The 18714-nt window shown below is 44.3% G+C and overlaps 1 protein-coding gene across 3 annotated transcripts in view; it reads left to right on the top strand.

Annotated features, from left to right (window-relative positions):
* Positions 1-14193: 14193 nt before the first annotated feature.
* The window catches only part of PRKCA (protein kinase C alpha), a 137517-nt gene continuing 132996 nt past the window's right edge, over positions 14194-18714 (top strand). For all 3 annotated transcript variants that reach the window (XM_088065350.1, XM_014255763.2, XM_005526660.3), the window contains exons 1-2: positions 14194-14424; positions 17671-17702. In XM_088065350.1, coding sequence (XP_087921476.1) covers positions 14252-14424; positions 17671-17702 — 205 coding nt within the window. In that variant the 5' untranslated portion in view covers positions 14194-14251. The remainder of the gene's footprint in view (positions 14425-17670; positions 17703-18714) is intronic.

Genomic DNA, 18714 nt, shown 5'->3' on the forward strand with positions numbered 1-18714 from the left:
CTTAAAAAGCCACAAAAGGATGGTTACATATTAACTCTTTGTGTTTATTCCCATCCCAGTAAACAGAAGAGAAAAGCTTCCTTGTGTCGCTGCTAATAAAGGCTGAAACAACCATCACATGTTGCGTTTGGGGCATAATGCAGGAATTCAGATGGCAATTTCTGCTCCACACAGGCTTCTCTCTGGTTGTTTCTGCAGAGCATCTCCTGTTGGGACCGATGGTGCTGGAGCAAACAGTATTCTCAGCATCTGTAGAGGATGAGGATATTTGGAATGCAAAATTGGGTTGAATAATAGAACTGTCACTCCAAGGCTCATGTTTATCACTGGAGCATGGACATTTCTGTGTAGCAAAGACTCCTGATAGTTATAGCAAAATCATTTCAAGGCAAAATGAACCGTTTTGGAGTGACATTGGTATTGTAATGTGCCCCCAGTGATGTACCAACCTCATGCCAGTTTACACAGATGATGATCTGGTCTGAAACTTGGGGCTTCAGGGCCCTGTTTGATCTGATTCCTGTTGTCTTCCAATTACCAGCTAACCAAAGGCAGCAGAGACAGTGCTCGGTGCCAGCACTGCAGGAAGCCTGAAATGATGATTCCTCTTCTTATTTGTGACAAGGGGGTCATGAATCATATTTTTGGGTGGCATAAAGCCTTGTTGTGGCACTGCAAGTTTGGAGCATCAAGTCAGAACTCGACAGGTATCAGCTGAGGTTCTGATCACTGCAGTTCTCCTAATTTAGCAGATTTCAACTGCAGGAGCATCTGAAGAGCAACCAAAATAACATTTGTGTAATGATTGTTCCACAGTTTGGTGTTTCTAATCTAAGTATCCTCCTCCCCTGCTGACTCACAGCCTGTGAGGGGGAGTGAGGGACATTTGAAGCTCTGAGAGAAGTTGGGTTATGTCAAGCTCTTACTGCTGGGATCTCCAATTGTTTGTTTTGTTTTATAAAATTTCTCTGTTTGTATTTGAAACATGAATTTTAGCCACAACATTAAACAACTGGGAACACGCTATTCTTCTCAGAAAGAAAACGCTGTGAATGTCCTGCTCAGAGTATTTACCAAATGCACGGTGCCGGAGGGCAAAGTACCACTGCTAAACCAACAGAAAAAGATTGACTTCATTTTCTGTATTTACATCTGATTATTTTTCCATTTGTCGCAGCCTGCTTTTTCCTCCTCTCTTTCACAAGTAGATTTTCCTTTCAAGGCACGCTGCTTTAATGAACTTTATTGCCTCTGGCTTAAATCCTGCCAAAGGTGGATTTTTATCCTTTTGTGTGTTTAAAATTCCGGGATTGGATGGGAACAATTTGGGGCAGTTCCCACCGCGGGCAGCAGGGGGCGCAGCGCGCTCTGCCTTGGACGGGAAAGTTTTCCCTAAAAATTTCTGGGGAAGTTTTCTGTACTAAAATGAAAAAAAAAAAAAACATTGAGAAAAAAAAAAAAAAATAATTAAATTACCTACACATTCATTTTACATGAATTTTGTATGTGAAATTTTACCGATCTTAAAACTGAGACTTAAAACTGCATGTGAAAGGGACAGGGGAATGAATATTTATGTATATAAGTCCATAATAACTGCCAAGGTTGTGATTCTTCTTGAAAACTTAATTGTCTGCAATAGGAAACATCTGAAAGTATGTTCCAAATAACTGTGCATGTTCAGAAGCTGGAAAAGGACACTGAGTTAATCATGAGACTGGAGCCCCTCTGCTCTGGAGCCAGGCTGGGAGAGCTGGGGGTGTTTGCCTGGAGAGGAGAAAGCTCCAGGGAGAGCTCACAGCCCCCTGCAGAGCCCAAAGGAGCTCCAGGAGATCTGGAGAGGGACTGGGGACAAGGGATGGAGGGACAGGACACAGGGAATGGCTTCAAACTGTCAGAGAATAGGTTTGGATGGAATACTGGGGAGAAATCTCTCCCTGTGAGGGTGGGCAGGCCCTGGCACAGAAGCTGTGGCTGCCCCTGGATCCCTGGAAGTGCCCAAGGCCAGGCTGGACAGGGCTTGGAGCAGCCTGGGACAGGGGAAGGTCCCTGCCCATGGCAGGGGTGGCACTGGATGGGTTTTAAGGTCCCTTCCAGCCAAAACCATTCTGTGATTCTTTGATTCTATGATTCTATGAAAATGTGACTACTCTGGTATGGATTCACCTTGGAACAGCATGAGCAAAACTGACCCAGTTCTTGCTGTGATTGTGATTGTGTGCAATTATATACATCAGCTGGTTTTCCATCAAATCCAACCCATTCCTTTCACATGCGAGCTATTTAATATCACAGCTCCTGCAAACCAAAGAATGAAGCAGAATTTTGTTTCATCAGAGACCACATAAACACAGAGCAGAGTGGTGGTCTCTACCCCAGATAATGTCACATGCTAAGGAAAGAAATGGCAGCTGCAAGCAGAGAAAGCAGTGCAGGAACGCTCGGAGGAGATATCAGCCAGCATGATGTGAGCCAGATCAGCGTCCCAGCAGTCTAATTATTACCTGGGGTTGTGCTAACACAGCCTGAAGGGAGAACATGCAGGAGGATGTGAAAAAACTGCCTTTGCAGAAGTGGTGCTGCCCAGCTAAAATGTGAAGTGCAGCAAAGCAGAGATCAAGAGTGAATGTTTGAAAAGGCAGCAATTAAATGGTGGAGACTGGCATTGCTGGTTGATCAGAGGGGTTTGTGCAAGGAACAGGAGAGAGGAAGAGGATAAGCCAGAAAAAGCCTTGAAAGTGAAGGTAAAAATGAAAAAGAAGGAGAAAAAAAATAGAGAAAAATTAAAGAAACCTCATGATGAAAGCAATCTGTGCAGCAGCATTGTTCATTGACACCAAGATCAACTGGAGCTGTCAGGACAGTAGGAAAAGACATTATAATAATCAGAACACAGAATAATAGGATAAGCAAAGGTTTTCAGACTGGAATTGGTGTCTCCTGTAGTTATTATGCAGGAAGTTTTCAAGACTTCTTGACTGAAGGTCAGTGAGGTAACAGTTCCCAGCTAATGAGCCAAACCTTCTGTCCTCCCCCTAACCTGTTGTTCTACTTCTCTGCTTGACCCTTTCCTTTTCCTGGTATTGTAGGATGTGTCACTCTGCTCCTGCCACAGACTTGCTGGGGGTCTGTCCTGCCTCACAGTGAGGGCTGGGTCTGCACTGCCCTCTCTTCTCAAGATTTTATGGCTTTCTTCATCCACATTCAGCCAGGTCAAGATGCAGCGGATTCTCAAATCAACAGGAATGTGCTGACTGGGGACACTGAGGAAGAATTTTAAAGAGAGGCCTGAGTGAAGCCATCCCTGTGAGCCAACCCCTGCTTGCTGCAGGTTTCTATTTGGCAGGAAAGCTGTATTTGGGGCTGCAGTGGGACCAGCAATCTCATCCTTCTCCCATAAGGATCAGATACTCAGATTCCAGCTTTTTTCCCCACTGTTTCTTTTGTTCCACCTGTTGGTGACAGGGTTGTCATGTTCAGCCAGCCAGAAGCCAGGATCCACTTGCAGTGGATCATTTTCCAGTGAAATATTATATATATATATATATATAAATAAATGTATTTATATTTTTATATTGCCTGGAAGGTGTCCCTGCCCATGGCAGGGGGTTGGAACAGGATGATCTGAAAGGTCCCTTCCAACCCAAACCATTCAATGATTCTCTGATATTGGAGGTAAACATGCAGTAACAGATACTGACCTGACAGAGTGTCTTGCTCACAGAAAAAGTAAAGAGTGAGTGTATAATTCTTAAAATAAATATTTTCACTTTCGAGGTAAATTACATTTCTAGTTACCCCTGATGTTTCTGAATTTTTTTCTGAAGTTAGCAAAATAATTATGATTCTGGTTCTGGATCTTAAATCACTTTAAGTACCCACTGTGATTATTAAAATCCCCATTCCTGTGTGAATCTGAGATGTCAGAGGGCTGGCACTAACAAGTGTTCCAGGTGACAGCAGGCCTGTGTTCTCCTGCAGAGGCATGAAGGTGTTCCAGTTTTCACATACATTAAACTCACAGTGTACAAAACCAGAGAGCATTTTACAGCTCCTTCCTCCACTCCGCCTTCTCATTTCCTGCACAGAAAACCCGGAGAATCTCTCTCACAGTTCTGCTGTGACCCAAATATTGTGAAACAGTCTGTTCCTCTGATAAATTTATCTAAATGCTGTCTAAAAAAATCCTGTGTTAAATTTCTTCCTTGGGAATGTCTAATTATGAAGCCTCGGGGGCAAACTATTCTCTGAGAGTTTGAATCTTCAGGGAGCAGATCTGCAAGGGACAACTTTTGAGATGCGAGTGTAAAAGCACAGCATGGAGGCACAGACTTTCTCTCCTTTTTTTGGCTAGTCACACCTTTTTGCCTTCCCCTCAGTGCATTCAAGGGAGAAACCATCAGAGAGAAAAGCCTCAGAGCCAGGGTGCTCTCCACACTCAAGCCAAACTGCTTCTCTTCTCCCAGCAAGCTTGCAACAAAGCTTTCAAGATTCTCTTCATCATTATTCTTCCACTTTCTATTACACCAAATGCCACAGATTTCCGTGACAGCAGCATCTGACCTATTTTTTATTATTATTTTTATTATTTTATATGTATATAGATGTGTACTACCTGTGGTCGTCATCTTGTTTACAAGCTGGAGAGAGGTCAGGCATGGTCAGGATCTGCTGCAGGTTCTCCAAGGAGCACTCTGTGCTGCAGGAAAGCACTTTACACCGAGTACATCAAATGTTCATTATCATTTTCCCACCCTGTGCTCCTGCAGAGAATCCTGACCAAGCTCACCCTGGCGTGACCCCGAGGGAAGATTTGTGTCCAGCCCTCCCTGGCACGCTGCCACGGCGCTATCCGAGAGCACAGGCAGCACCAGATTTATTTCCTGCCACTCTGTGCCTTTCCCAAGTTGCAGATAAGAGGATCAGCCACAGAGAAGCTGCGTGGGATATTCATCCACGTTAAAACCGAGCAGGGAGTGTCTGGGATCGATGCCCTGCCAGAGACTCCCAATCAATCGACAGAGAGATCCCGGGATCTGTATGAACCGCGGATATCAGCTGGGAAATTCTCCCTGGGCACGAGTCCAGAGTGTTCTGGATGATTAAATCTACCTTCTCTGTGACTCACTTCCTGTGCACTGTAATCAAAAAGTGGATACTGATCTCCCTTATGCTCCAACCCAAACCCTTCCCACGCTGGTCCAGGTCTTGTCATTGGTTCCATCTTAAGCTTTTTTATAATGGGGTTTTATCAGTGTTTTAATATGTGATTTGAATCAGTTTATATAAATTTAACAAAATTACAGGATTACCATTTTTTTTCCCCCAGATCTTTATTAATCTACACGAACAGTTGGCTGAGTTTTTTTCTTATATATTTGTATAATATATAATATATAATATATAACACATATGTATTATATAACATATAAAATAAAATATATGTTATATATTTTTATACATTTTTGTCTAGTTCCTTATTTTTAAACATACATATGCTTGTATTCTTAGCAAGTTACTCCAAAGGGGGAGAGTCCTCATTTCACTGTTGACTGACAAGCCTGAAAAATCTAAAAACACAGTCTCAGAACTGAGAACTCCATGAAATGTTGGATCCAGGGGGAAGACCAGTGACTCTTTTGAGCTGATATTTAAGAGTGCTCTGGAACATTTAAACACAAGTGGATGAATTTAGAGCTAATGCCATGAGTTTGTGGTGAGCTATGAATTTTTCTAGAAACATCGTGCTGCTGTTGAAGCTTCTCCTCCACCTCTGGGACGAGGCTGTGCCTGATGCTCGTGGCATCATTCTGTGTCTGGATCCTGTTTCAGATCCGTGCTGTACCACAGAGATGCTTCTTTTGTGCTGGGAACCATTAGGAAGATCTCGATAAACTAATTTCCCTTTGTGCCAGCCTCTAATCTTCAGCAATAAATCCAGGGGGAAGCTTTCCTAAGAGGAAGCAGATTTTGGAGGAGCAGATATCAATAACTGGAATCAGGTTTTCTGAAGGGCTCAAATCTTATTTGGACAATGAAATGAAGGCCATGCTTTTAAAAGTGCTCACTTTAATAAAGTGCATTTTTGGTGTGTTGGTTTCTTCAGAAGATGCAGCTCTGTCTTGTGGTTTCCAGAAGGCTTTGACAATCTGGAAGTCTTTGACTCAGCTGCTTTGACAATCTCCACGTGTGTGTAGCTCTGAAAATTCGGATTCTGGTGGTGTAATCTGCACCATCAGCAAGCCAGGCTCTTCTTGGAGTTTTGCATTTATTTTGTAATCTTCTGTAAAAATAACAAAAATAAATATCAGAGGTCATTCTTCCTTTATTCATTGCACATGGAGATTTTTTTCATTGCCCAGGAAGACAGAACGATGCTTCCAGCATTTTGGCAACAGGAATGAAATAAAATTGCAATAGTTCCAGCATTGCCAGGACTGATATCAGTGACATTCTCATAAATTCAAGTTTTGAAAGGAGAAATTGTCCAGATGTTTTGGAAAGAGCAGATCATGAGCACTTTACAAAGTGAAGAATATTTATTACAGAAGTTGAAAATGCACATAAAGCACAAGTATGTTCGCTGTGTATTTTATTTCTTTTTAAAATTATTTCTAAGAAAAACATCAATTTTTTCCCTCATGACATCTAATGGTGTGGTCATTAATGATAAGGACATTTTTTTCCCATGGTTATCAGGCTATAGTCAAGTTAAATATTATTCCTCTGTACAAGTTGGCTCAAGCACTGTCCAAAACCTTTTTAAACCAAGCTGCCCAGCTCTTGGCACAACACATCTGGAATAAAAGCCATGGGCACTTTCATATGGGATGCCTTTTTTCTTTTTTCTTAACAGCCTTGTGGGTGAGATGTTTGATTTTTAAAACTACATTTTCTGTAAGAAAACTCTTTACAATGCAATTCATGTTGAAATCTGTAAATAATCTGTAAATAATCAATAATTATATTTACATCCAGGTAGAAAATTTGGGCTGTTGATGTCACAATAGCTTGTGAACCTGAATGGCAGCATGAGACTTACTGTGGGTGACCTGAGAAGATGTTCCCTTGTTATGATATGTATTAGTCTGCTAATCTTTGCAGTCTTTAATCCACAGTACTGCATTAAAAGACCAAAAATAGTCTCCACTGTCATTAAAGGACTGTTTCTGCTTTTCATTTTTTTTTTCTTTTTCTTAAATGTAAATTTTAGTGGGGAATGGAATGAATGTTCAGTGCTGACAAACAGAATCCTTCCTCTCCTCCCTTCTCTGTGGCACAGAGGTTTTCCACACTTCATTTTTCACCACTCTGGGCTTTGGAAATGTTTTTTTGAAATTAATGTTAGCTTGTTTTGTGCGTCAATGTTGTCACTTCTCAGTCCTTCTAAATTAAACAAATGTTTTAAAGCTGTGTTTGTCCAGCCAAACTCTTGTCATTTCAATTATTAGTGTTTCCAGGAGTGTAAACACTTGTGCAGAGCACAGACGGACGTGGTATAATTGGAAATCTTACCATTGGAAATGGCATTCTGCTTTCTCTGCGTCAACATGTCATAATAGAATGGTGGCACAGGAAAAGAAGTGAATATCCTGGGTATTCCAGCTGATACAATTTTGTTTTTCTCTTACATTTATTCTCTGGAATAAACAAAATGCAACATGAAAGTTACTATTTCTTTTGTCTCTGATAAATGCTATTGAGCTGTCAGAAATAATAAGTTGAAGTATGATATACATAATAACAATTTACAATTCATCTTCACAAGGCAAAATTCTACTCTTGCAAAATAATCATCCCTTTCAATTGAAGATTTGTGGGAGTATCATAAATAAAATAGCCCACACCTTTCTGGTCACGTTGAAATGGTGGGAAATTTCACTTTGACTTCAGTGCCAGTGAAGACAAAGCACAGCCTCAAGCTGGGGAAGTTCAGGTTGGACATCAGGAAAAAATTCTTCATGGAAAGGCTGGTTAGGAATTGGAGGGGGCTGCAAAGGGAGGTTTGGGGTCCCCATCCCTGGAGGTGTCCAGGGAATGTCTGGACATTCATGGCCACTCAGTGCTCTGGTCTGGGGGCAAGGCGAGGATCTTGATGGTCTTGTTGGTTTTTTCCAGCCTCAGTGATTCCCTGATCCTGTGTTGTTGTCCTGCTCTGCCCAGAGCTCTCTGCTGCTTCACAGACTGATACTCTGGAGCTGATGATTCCCAGCAGTGCAGCAGCACAAAGTCATTTACTCTTCATAGCAGTTTAACATCAGAAAAGCCCTTTGGAGGTTCCAAAAGTGTCAGGAGAAGGTTTCAGGACAGATATATTCTGCTTGTCAGGGCCTCACCTCTACAGAGGGCCTTGACCTGCAAACTTAAACCCTCCAGGTACAGCTTGCACTCCAGTGCAAAACCTGGGGGGAAAATAAGTTTTTGAGGGTAATTTTTGTCAGCTGGCAGTGTGAGTGTAATTTTTTTTTTAATTTTTTTTTTTTATTTTTTAAGGCCCCAGAGATGGTGATGGGGCTGGTGGCTCAGGCAGGGCCCACCAAACCCACCCAGCGCTTTGTCTCTGGCAGGTGCTCACCCAAAGAGAAGTGAGAAAAGTGAGCACGATACTTCCTCCAGAGATTCTCTCACTTTCTGACCATTTTCCATTCAGAGAACTTTCTGAGCCAGCTGTGGGCTGTATTTGGCCTGTGATATCCCATTTCTGCCTGTCCCAGGCCACCCCACTGCCCCGAGCCCACGGTCACACCCTGCACCAGCGCTGCTCCCATGTTTGGTTCTTCTGGGCAAGCAATTCCAGGGGTCAGCTGGCCCTGGCCAAACCCACCTACTTTGTTCCTTACAAACCTGTGCCCCATGTTTCTCTAAATAAATCACAGAGGCTCCCTTGTTTAGCTGGTACAAGAGCAGTTTGTTTTTTCCACATGGTTTGAGCGCTTTGTTTGTATTTCAAAGTCTCAGTCTTTCTGCTTTTTTTGAGCGTACAGTTGAAGACTGAAAGTTTGCCTACACAAGAGAATTGTTCTGATGCACTCAAAAGAGTGTGAATTCCTTTTTGGAAGAGATATTCAAAATTGTTCCAGAGTGATTGCTGGTGGGAAGGACAAAATCAGCAAAACAACAACGACAGCAAATACTCCAGCTGAGGCAGAATTTTTTGTTTGTACAATATGGAAAGCAACAAAATCCAGGAAACATCCCAAAGGACCCCCATCACTCTTCAGTGTGTAACAGCATCAAGCTCTGATTCAGCTCTATAACTATGAGAGATTTTACCATGCTCCTCATACTCCTGAGACATGAGAAAAGAAAGCAATGGGTTGTCACTCAGTATTCTGATAACTCTGATATAAAAAAACCTATTTTACACCAAATGTTCTGTCTATGATCAGCTATTTATTTCCAATTCTATGGAGAGCTGCTGTGAGGATAATGCACAAGCTATCTGCATGAGAAATGGGTTTTGCAAGGCCTTTCAAGGAAACTCAAGTTGAAATAATGGCATCATTTATCTGTCACAATGGGAAGAAGGATTTTCCTGATTAGGACATATTGATGGACTGCAATTTCATCCCTGGGATATTATTAATTATCGTAAGATACCATTTTTCTTCTCCCCAGAATTTTCTCAGAAATACTCTTTCTGTGACATTTCATCTCTCATAGGACTCTTTTTTCCCCTGTACTTAGTGTTCTTTTTGACTTTGTTTTAATGCAGTACTGGCCTGAGTAAACAAGCTGTCTGTCACATGGAATAATTTAATAATAAAACCTGTCTCATGACCCAGGGCTTCCCAACCTGCACTCTGAGGAACCTTGAGGGGAAAGGGGCAGAGAGGAGGACCAGTGTGACTGCAGAGGCAGGGATAAAGTTGTGAAAACTCTAAACACAGAAAAGATACAGAAAAAAGATGCAGAAACCGGTGCTGAGAGAAAATTATTTCCAGAAGGCAGACAGGTTCTTACAGAAATGTGTCTATTTATGTTACCACAGCCTACCTTTTTCTATTTTTTGGAAACATTTAAGGTATATTGTTGCCAAAGCAGGGGTAAAAACAATAAACAGGGGTTTTTTTGTTGTTGTGAATGAATTTGTAGTAGGATCTGGAAAAACACAGGACTGGTCAAAACATGACAAACTTAAGAATGGGAGCTTCAGCATTAAACTTGATGGGTGATTTCAGACAAAGAGAGAAACGAAGTTGACATTGCATGGAAAAAATAAGTTAGGAAAACCTGGCTCCTCGATTTATAGTATGAAGTCTGTGAATTAATGGAAACTGATAACTGCTTTTGACCTAATTATGGCAAGTAATTGTCCCACAATAGTTGCTGGTGGAGATGTCTTGTGTGCTGGCTTTGTAGAAATTCCTTTGGAAGATGAAATTGAGCGAAGCAAATAATTTTTAGGCAGCAGTGTCGCAATGATCAGATCATCCTTCCTAAAAGGGCTTCGGAAAATGGACACCTGTCCTTCTGACTCTCTGGAGAGGGAAGAGGTTGTGATTTGCTTTGAAATGTGAGGAGGAATTGGCTTGTGAACTTCCTTATAGGCCTCCAGCAGGAAGTGATTCCTGTTTGTTGGGTATTTCTCAGAAGCAGGAAATAATAAAACAGTCACAGTTGCCAAAAGAGTTGATGAAGATGTTCTCCCTGGCTCTCTTTGAATGGATCTGGGGCAGAAAAGAGCCTGAATGCATGCTTCCTTTTTTATTGCTTTTTGATTAAAAAGTGATGCAGACGGTGGATTGCTGTTCCAGAAGATGAGTACAAGCAAAGACATTTCAGGAGAAACCTCTGTCAAAATGAACCCAGGTGCACTCCGAGACCTAGGGTGGTATCGATGAAAATACAGAAGGAACTTCAGAAGTTGTGCTTGTTACAGCAATAATCAAATTCTTTAGAAGAAAAAACCTGATAAATCATCCAATGGGAACTTCTGTCAGGGACAGTCTGTAGGATATTATCCAAACAGTCATACAGGAGTACATTTGCTATGAGAAGACCCCACAAATGGTGCTTTGGAGTCAGGAGCTCTGAAGATGCTGGCCAGGAGATTGGAAAAGCTGTGCTCTGATTTAATGACCATTTATATGCCTGAACACAAACAGGGAAAATGCTGACTCCTTGTCCAGATGGCCTGAACCAGAAGCAAATTGCAAACACTCCCCTGGGCAGAAGTGCAAGTCATGAGCTGCTGGGGGAATGTGCTCATTCAGGAAGAGGTGGCAGACGTCTTTCCTCCAGTTATTTGCAAAGGAGGGATGAGTTCCTGTATCACCCACAGAACATGAGTGCAGAGTAGGAAAAATGAGTGTCCAGGCAATTAAAAACCTCCCAGCAAGAGGAGCTGATGTCACAGCAACACATCCCAAAGGTGTCTGGGAGTGAAACATACCATGCCCCTATAGTATCACTTTGAGAGTGGCCTGGTCATGATGACAAAGCCTGATATTGAAGATAAATATAATAAAAGCTCTGTGTAAGTGCTGTGTATCCAAACTGCAGCAGTAAAAGGAGTTATGTGTTAAATACAGTAGGGCAAGGACGTGTTATAAGGGTTTGCCTGGTTGTCTGGTCACACATAATAGAGAATTCCTTTGCCTAGTGTGTCTAGTCACAATGTACAAATAATTGCTAGGTTTGAGATGAAATAGATGTGTTAGAGGAGACAGTAAAGCAATCCCAATGTGATCCTGTAGTGCCGTGACTGGTGCCATTTGGCTCTTCCCTGGGGCCTGACACAAGCCTGGCACACTCGCCAATGTTTCAGTGAATGAATCTGGTCCAGAGTCACTGGCAGGAAAGAAATTGGAATCCAAAATGATTCAGCAGGTCTGTGAGATTTTAAGGAACAACAAAATACGCAGATTTCCCCAAACCTGATGTAATCCAAGTTGTGTTCGTTTCAGATTCCCTGGTTTTGGTGGCTTTGTGATACAGCACAAAAGGAATGGAAATAAACACGTTTTATATTTCTTGATAGAGCCCTTAATGAGAGTACAAAATGTTTCTTGGTGCTCCTCATGCTTTGGCATAAGTTGATTAAGGCAAAAAAAATCTATTCCCTCTGAAGAGGAAGAAGAAATTTGAAACATGTGCAGAATAGGTGGAGGCCAAATTAAAAATCTTTATATTTCATTGGATTTCAGATCAAATTTGGAAGTAGTTGCTCACAAAACAAAATCCATGAAGCAAGGGCATATGGCATCAGTTTCTAGGGCATCTGGTGTGATTCTCTAAGTTTAGAGAAAAGCTGGGCCATCCCTGTCATTGGTTATTTGGTGAAATGCCATGGACATTCCAGTTCTGCCAAGTTGCACCCAGAAACTGAGGCTTTTAAATTAAGATAGCATGTAGCAAGTTATTTCTGTTCTGTGATAAGTGTCCTTGTGCACTTTTCCCATCAGCAGATAAGACTTAATTTGAGTTAATTAGCTGGCTTTCTTTCTTGTGAAATAAAACATCTTACACATGCTTACAGAGACAGACGAGCACATAGATATACTGGGATAGAACTTTTAATATGCATTTATTTCCCATATGTGTAAATTTGTAACCACGGGAAAAACATTTATTAAAAACAATATGATTAATACTTGGCTTCTTTATGTATATATTGTGGTTTTACGTTAGCATAGTCATGATTTTTCTGAGTGTATTAATATGAGAGGATGCCATGGGCAGATGTTTCTGTATCCAGGGACTTGGGAATATTTTGTGTGTAATGTGAGTAAATGAAAATGAACAGGTCTATTATTTTATGCAACACTTGATGACATAAAACCAAGGTAAAAGTCTGTTGTGTATGTGCTGAATGCCCTAATTAGCGAAAGAGACTTGGTGAATGTTTCCTACACTTTTTGGTGAGGATATTTGTATTGAAATAAGAGATGCTGAGGGATATTTACATTGCTACATAAAGATACATGGCACAGCACAGTGGGGCAGGGCATCCTGTGCCCCTGACAGCGCTCACACCTCTGTGGCTGCGTTTGAGAGGGGCAGGAAGGGGAAAGGTGCTCGGAGCAGAGCGTGTGGCTGCACTCTGTTTGTTGTGGTGCAGGAACAGCGATTTGGGTGCAGGAAGCGCGTGTGGCGAGGGGGGCCGGGAGCAGGCTCTGGGACACGGGGGTGGCTGTGCTGACCCAGGGGAGGGAGGCAGCGGGGGAAGCAGGGAGGGATGGATGGATGGAGGGATGGAGGGATGGATGGATGATGGATGGATGGATGGATGATGGATGGATGATGGATGGATGATGGATGGATGGATGGATGGATGGATGGATGGATGGATGGATGGATGGATGGATGGATGGATGGATGGATGGATGGATGGATGGATCTCACTGCTGCTGCCAGGCTGGGGACAGGGGGCTGCCAGGGAGAGAAGGTGTGAGTTTCCATGGCTGACAGTGGGGAAACTGTGTGTGTGTGATCTGCCCGGGAGGTGTGAGGGAGAGAGAATGGGCTGTGTGGGCATGGAGGGAGCTGGGGGGGTGAGAGGAGCCGGTCTGTGTGCAGGGGTGTGAGGGGAACCTCTGTGTGTGTGAGAGATACAGGGAAAGGGGAGCTGCTTTGTGTCCGTGTGTGTGCACGAGGGGAGCTTCTGTCTGTGCGTAATAGGGAACCTGTGCCTGTGAGTGTGTGGGGGAAGGAGAGAGTGCGAGGGGAGATTCTGTGCGCGTTTTAAGGGAACCTCCGAGCGTGCGCGTGTGGAGAGAGTGAGGGGAGCCTGTGCAGGTAAATGTGAGACAGAGAGAGAGGAGAACCTGCGCTTGGGGGAAAGCTGGTGAGAGGGGAGAGCCGGTGTGCGTGTGTGTGTGTGTATGAGAGAGAGAGAGCCCCAGTGTGTCTGTGAGTGTGTGTGTAAGAGCGAACCCCGGTGTGTGTGTGTGTGTCTCTGTGTGTGTGTGTAAGAGCGAGCCCCGGTGTCTCTGTGTGTGTGTGAGCCCGGTGCGCGGTGCCGGAGCTGACGAGGACCAGCAGGTGCTGCCGCCCCCCCGTTCTCCCCCGGCGCTCCCCGGCGGGGGCGGCCCCGCGCCCGCCCCGCCCCGGCCGGGGGCTCGCTCGCTCGCTCAGCCGCGGGCGGAGCAGCCGGCGAGAGGGTTCGGGATCCTCCTCCGCTCCGACGTCAGGCTGGGAGCGGGAGGCAGCGCCCAGCGCCGCCGTTGCCAGAGGCTCGGCGGCCGCCGGACGGGGCGGACGTCGGGGCGGCGACTCCCGGAGCGGCGGGGGGTGGGGAGGAGGCGCTATGGCCGCCGTGTCCCCGGGCTCCGAGCCCGGCGCCGACCCGGAGGCGGCGCGGCGATTCGCTCGCAAGGGCGCCCTGAGGCAGAAGAACGTGCACGAGGTGAAGGAGCACAAATTCATCGCGCGCTTCTTCAAGCAGCCCACCTTCTGCAGCCACTGCACCGACTTCATCTGGTGAGAGCCCGGGGCGCGCGTCCCCCCCGCGCCCGCCGCCGCCCGGGCCCGCTCCGCCGCGGGGGATTCCCCGCCTCGGGCAGCCCCGGCTCCGGTGAGCCGCCGTCCCTGCCCTGCCTTCCCTTCCCCCGGCGGCCGGGTGCCGGTGCCGCCGCTCTCTCCGGGGCCGGGCAGGTGACCCCGCTGGTGTGACCCCCCCGGGTCACCTCGCTGTCCCGGCGCTGTCGCATCCCCCTCCCGGCGGGCTGTGTGCGGCTGCCGCTGCTCGGCGGCTTTCGGGGCGGGGAGAGCCCCCAAACTTGCCGGGGGGTCGCAGAGACCGGCAGGGTCTGCAGCCCAGCGCTGGGGCCATCGCTCCCCACATGGCCCAGAGCCGTGTTCCTCACCCCTCGTCCCCGGGTTGTGCTCGGCGGGGCTGGGGGGCTCAGGCGGGCACAGCCGCGCTGGGACGGAGGGTGCCCGTGTCAGAGCGGGGCGTTGCTGGGTGGCAGAACTTGGGTCACCCAGCCTCAACTCCTGCCCTGTGCCTGCCCTGCTCCCTCCCCGTGCCGAGGCCGGGCAGGCACCGTGGCACCGCCGCTCCGCTCCACGCCGAGGGGAGGGAGGGGTGGTTTTTGTGAGAGAAGGGTTCCTGCGCGAGAGAGCAGGAAAACTCCCTACCAACACCCTCATTACTAAGCTGGCAGGGGGAAATCCAGCCGTGGGTCGGTGGCGGGGCAGGGCAGGGCGGCAGCGCCGCGCAGGCCGGGCCGATCCGCGCCCCGTGAGGGGAGAGGCGGCCCCGGGCCGGGCTCGGCAGGAGCCGTGCGAGCCTCGGGGCTCCTGCACCTGCAGGGCAGCACAGACAGCTCGGGATCCCCCTCCTTCGCCTCCTCCAGACCTGCTCCAGCTCTGGGTGCCGAAAGCCAGAGCTGTGATTTATTTTGGTCAAAGTTGTGAAAGGGTCCGCACGCAGCTGGCTCGGTGTCCGTGGCACGCTTCTTGCTCTTTTTATGTGTGTTTATGTGTCTGGACATGGACCTTTTCCTTCCTCCCTCAGTTTTCCTCTGCTTGCATGCTGAAGCAAAGACTGTGCTTGTGGCAGAAATGATTGAAATATATTCAGAGTAAGGAAGGAAAGCTGACATGGTAGACTGCACGAGAAACAAGTCAAATTTCTGAGTTTTTCTTTTGATTTTCTTTTTTTTTTTGTTAGGTTCTTGGGGGTATTTTGGTTTTTTTTTTTTTTGGTTGGTTGTTTTGTTTTTATTTTTTTCGGATTTTTTTTTGAGAAAAAAAAGCAGAATTGCATATGGTAAAAGTGAGAGACCTACAGAAACTGCTTCAAAGTTAATCTAAACCAGGATGAGTTGGGAGGTGTGAAAAACCACTGCAGGGTTATTGCCGAGCGGTGTTTGTGCACAGGAGCAGCACAATTATAAAACAAAGCAGAGCTCTGTCACGAATGACAGGGTGGATTTGGAATTGAAAGGGTATCCAGTGGCTGACAGGTGGCAAAGAGCGACTGTGCTCTTGTCTTGTGGTGTTTACTGAGCCTCGGGAAGCTCTTGGCATTCCTTGGAAGAGTATCTGACACCTCGAAAACTTGTTATATTTTCTGATTTGGAGATGGGCCGCTCTCAAACAACCATCATGCACCATTGAAAGTGTTTCCAAAATGACTGGTGTCAATTAACAATGTTTGAAGGTATAAAGAACAGTAAATACAACCTTTCCATGGACTACATCAACAGATTCTTTTCCTTAGATTACGTTTCATCAGGTAATATTTACCAAAATAGTTTAGTGCCTCTTTACCCTGTCCAGCAACTTTCACATCTTTGCTTTGGTTCTGGACTGTTGATATTTTTTAAAAGACTTTTTACTTAAAAATCACATTGCAACTGCTCAGGGAGCGGAATGGGCTGCAGCTCTGCAGGGATTCAGCTCAGACACTGAGGAACACCCGTGTTTCTGCAGTAGATAAAAAAGGAATATTTACAAATAAGTCTATTTCAAAGCATTAAAAATTATCTCGTCTATTTCATGTTCTGAGTCCCGCCATCAGCTTTCATGTGTTTGCATTTCCACACTTCCAGCTTTTGAGTTTTGTGAAGATGAGTGATAACAGCATCAGAATGACCATATAGGCACATGTGCTTCCGAGTAAACAAATAATTTGATTTTTCTCCTGTTTTTTGTAGTTCTGGTTTGCTTATAATAACAAGAAGTAGCAACGTCTGCAGAGAAATGTAGAGAAATGCTCTAAGCTCTGTCATTTCAGCTTCCACCTGAAGGAACAGTGCACTGAAGGTTTTGTTTCTTCCATAAATAAATAAATTAAAAAGTGGAGAAATTTTTGATGTATGTATTTTTTTAAGAAAGCGTTTCATGAAGTTGATAATTAAGCCGCGTGTTGTTAATTGCACACAGCTTCTCCAGCTCAGGGCTTTTGTCTGTTTGTGTTTGAGTGTGAGCAGCTCCAGCTCTCCAAATGAAAAACAGGCTGCAAAGAAAGGCAGAGAAATGTTTATAGGCAGGATACTCAAAACAGTTATTTTTGTGGGAAGAGAATGTTAGATGCTTAAAGATAAACAAATAAATCCACAGCAGTGGAGTTTGCCAGAGGTATAAAATGTGTTGGAGCTCTGGATACCACTGTCATTGTATTCATTGCAGAAGTGTTACACACACATTTGTATTTCGTTATGGAAATGGAGCAGGGAAGCTGGAGAATAATCAATATGAAAATCAGGGGCCTTCTCATTGTCTTCTCATTTATGTTGAAACAAGCAAAACTTTTCACCTGCCTGCTTTCCATAGAGCAAACAGCTGGACTCGAGCTGAGCCTCACAACAGCAGCTTGTAATCCCAAAATCTGGATGAAACCCCAAGTCCAGTTTGTTTTATGTGCCTTTGCTGGAACTTGGACCATTTTACGTGGCTGTTAAGTATACATGTGGCATTAAATGAGTTGAAATATTATGCAGCAATCACAGATGATGATAATTGTAGATCCAAAATAGCTTGTAAAATAATAATAATAAAAAAACTGTTGCCAGAAGCTGAAATTACATAGCTGGTGACAGCTATTGTTCTCTGCTTTGAAATGGGTGGGATGGTCTGTGTTGTGTATTTGAAAATCTGTTGCTGTCGTAGCAAAACCTGAAGTAATTTAATATGAAGCTATTTTTATGTTTTTAGAGATCATTGAGTAGAAATTAAAATCAAATATACTAAGGCAGTTTTTTTTCCTTCTTTATGCAGGGGATTTGGGAAGCAAGGATTCCAGTGCCAAGGTAAGCCACACCTGCTTTGCTGGCACACACAGGTGCTTGCACCTCACTTTAAAGGTACCCAAAACTTGCCAGCAGCAAAAGAGAAACAATCCTGGAAAATCTAAACAAGCATCATTGCCTGTGTGAATTCTAAAAGAAGATAATGGTTCAATAAAAGAATTATTGATATTTACATAATTTACATTGAACAACCAAGTAATTATTTATACTGTAATAATATAAAAAGTTGGTGGATTATTTTTTTAATCCCAGCACAGTAAATATCATATAATCTGTATGATTCTAACTTTTCATGGAAATAATCTGTGCAATTTAGCTTTGCAGAGATCATTTTTCTCATCAGAAGCTCTTGTCTGTGTGGGCGTTTTGGAAAATGGATTCACTTTTTAGTCATATGGCTTCTTTTCATAACCCAAAGTCCCTGGTTTTCATTTTCATACAATGCATGTCCAGGGGGACCTTTGGCTTTAACTCTGTATTAGGACAAGACAATTCTGTCTTATGTAATACTGAATTACAAAAAAAGAAAAATCCACCTGTATAAAATCACTGATTTAATAAACCTTCTAACCTTGAGAAACTGAAAGCTGCTGTAGTATAACTGTAAATTCTGTATTCTCACACAGCCTGCATTTCTGCCAAATACTTCTCATTATTTAGCATTTAATCATGAAATAACCACACCCAACTAGTGCAGGTTTTTTGTTTTGTCATATGTTTGCTTAATTAGGATGAGCATTTTTGTTGTCCCTCTCACTTCCCCACCTTCTCCCCGTCACTTCTGCTGCAGCTGCATGTTGTGTACTCATTAGTAGGCCTTTTCCTTCTTTCTTTCCTGGCATTTCTGATGCGTATTTGCTCTTGCCTTAGAGCACATTTGACTCTCCCAAACGCTGCTTTTGCTTAGCAGTTAGGGAAATGATGGATTCTGTGGTATTTTCATGAAAGTTGATATGAGCTGATGCTTCTTGAAATTAAACCTCTGAGAAAGTGGATGTCAAAGACTGATGCC

The sequence above is a fragment of the Pseudopodoces humilis genome, chromosome 21 (genome assembly GCF_049639895.1).
Source record: "Pseudopodoces humilis isolate 2021_Gansu_Grassland_sample_001 chromosome 21, ASM4963989v1, whole genome shotgun sequence".
Taxonomy (NCBI): Eukaryota; Metazoa; Chordata; class Aves; order Passeriformes; family Paridae; genus Pseudopodoces; species Pseudopodoces humilis.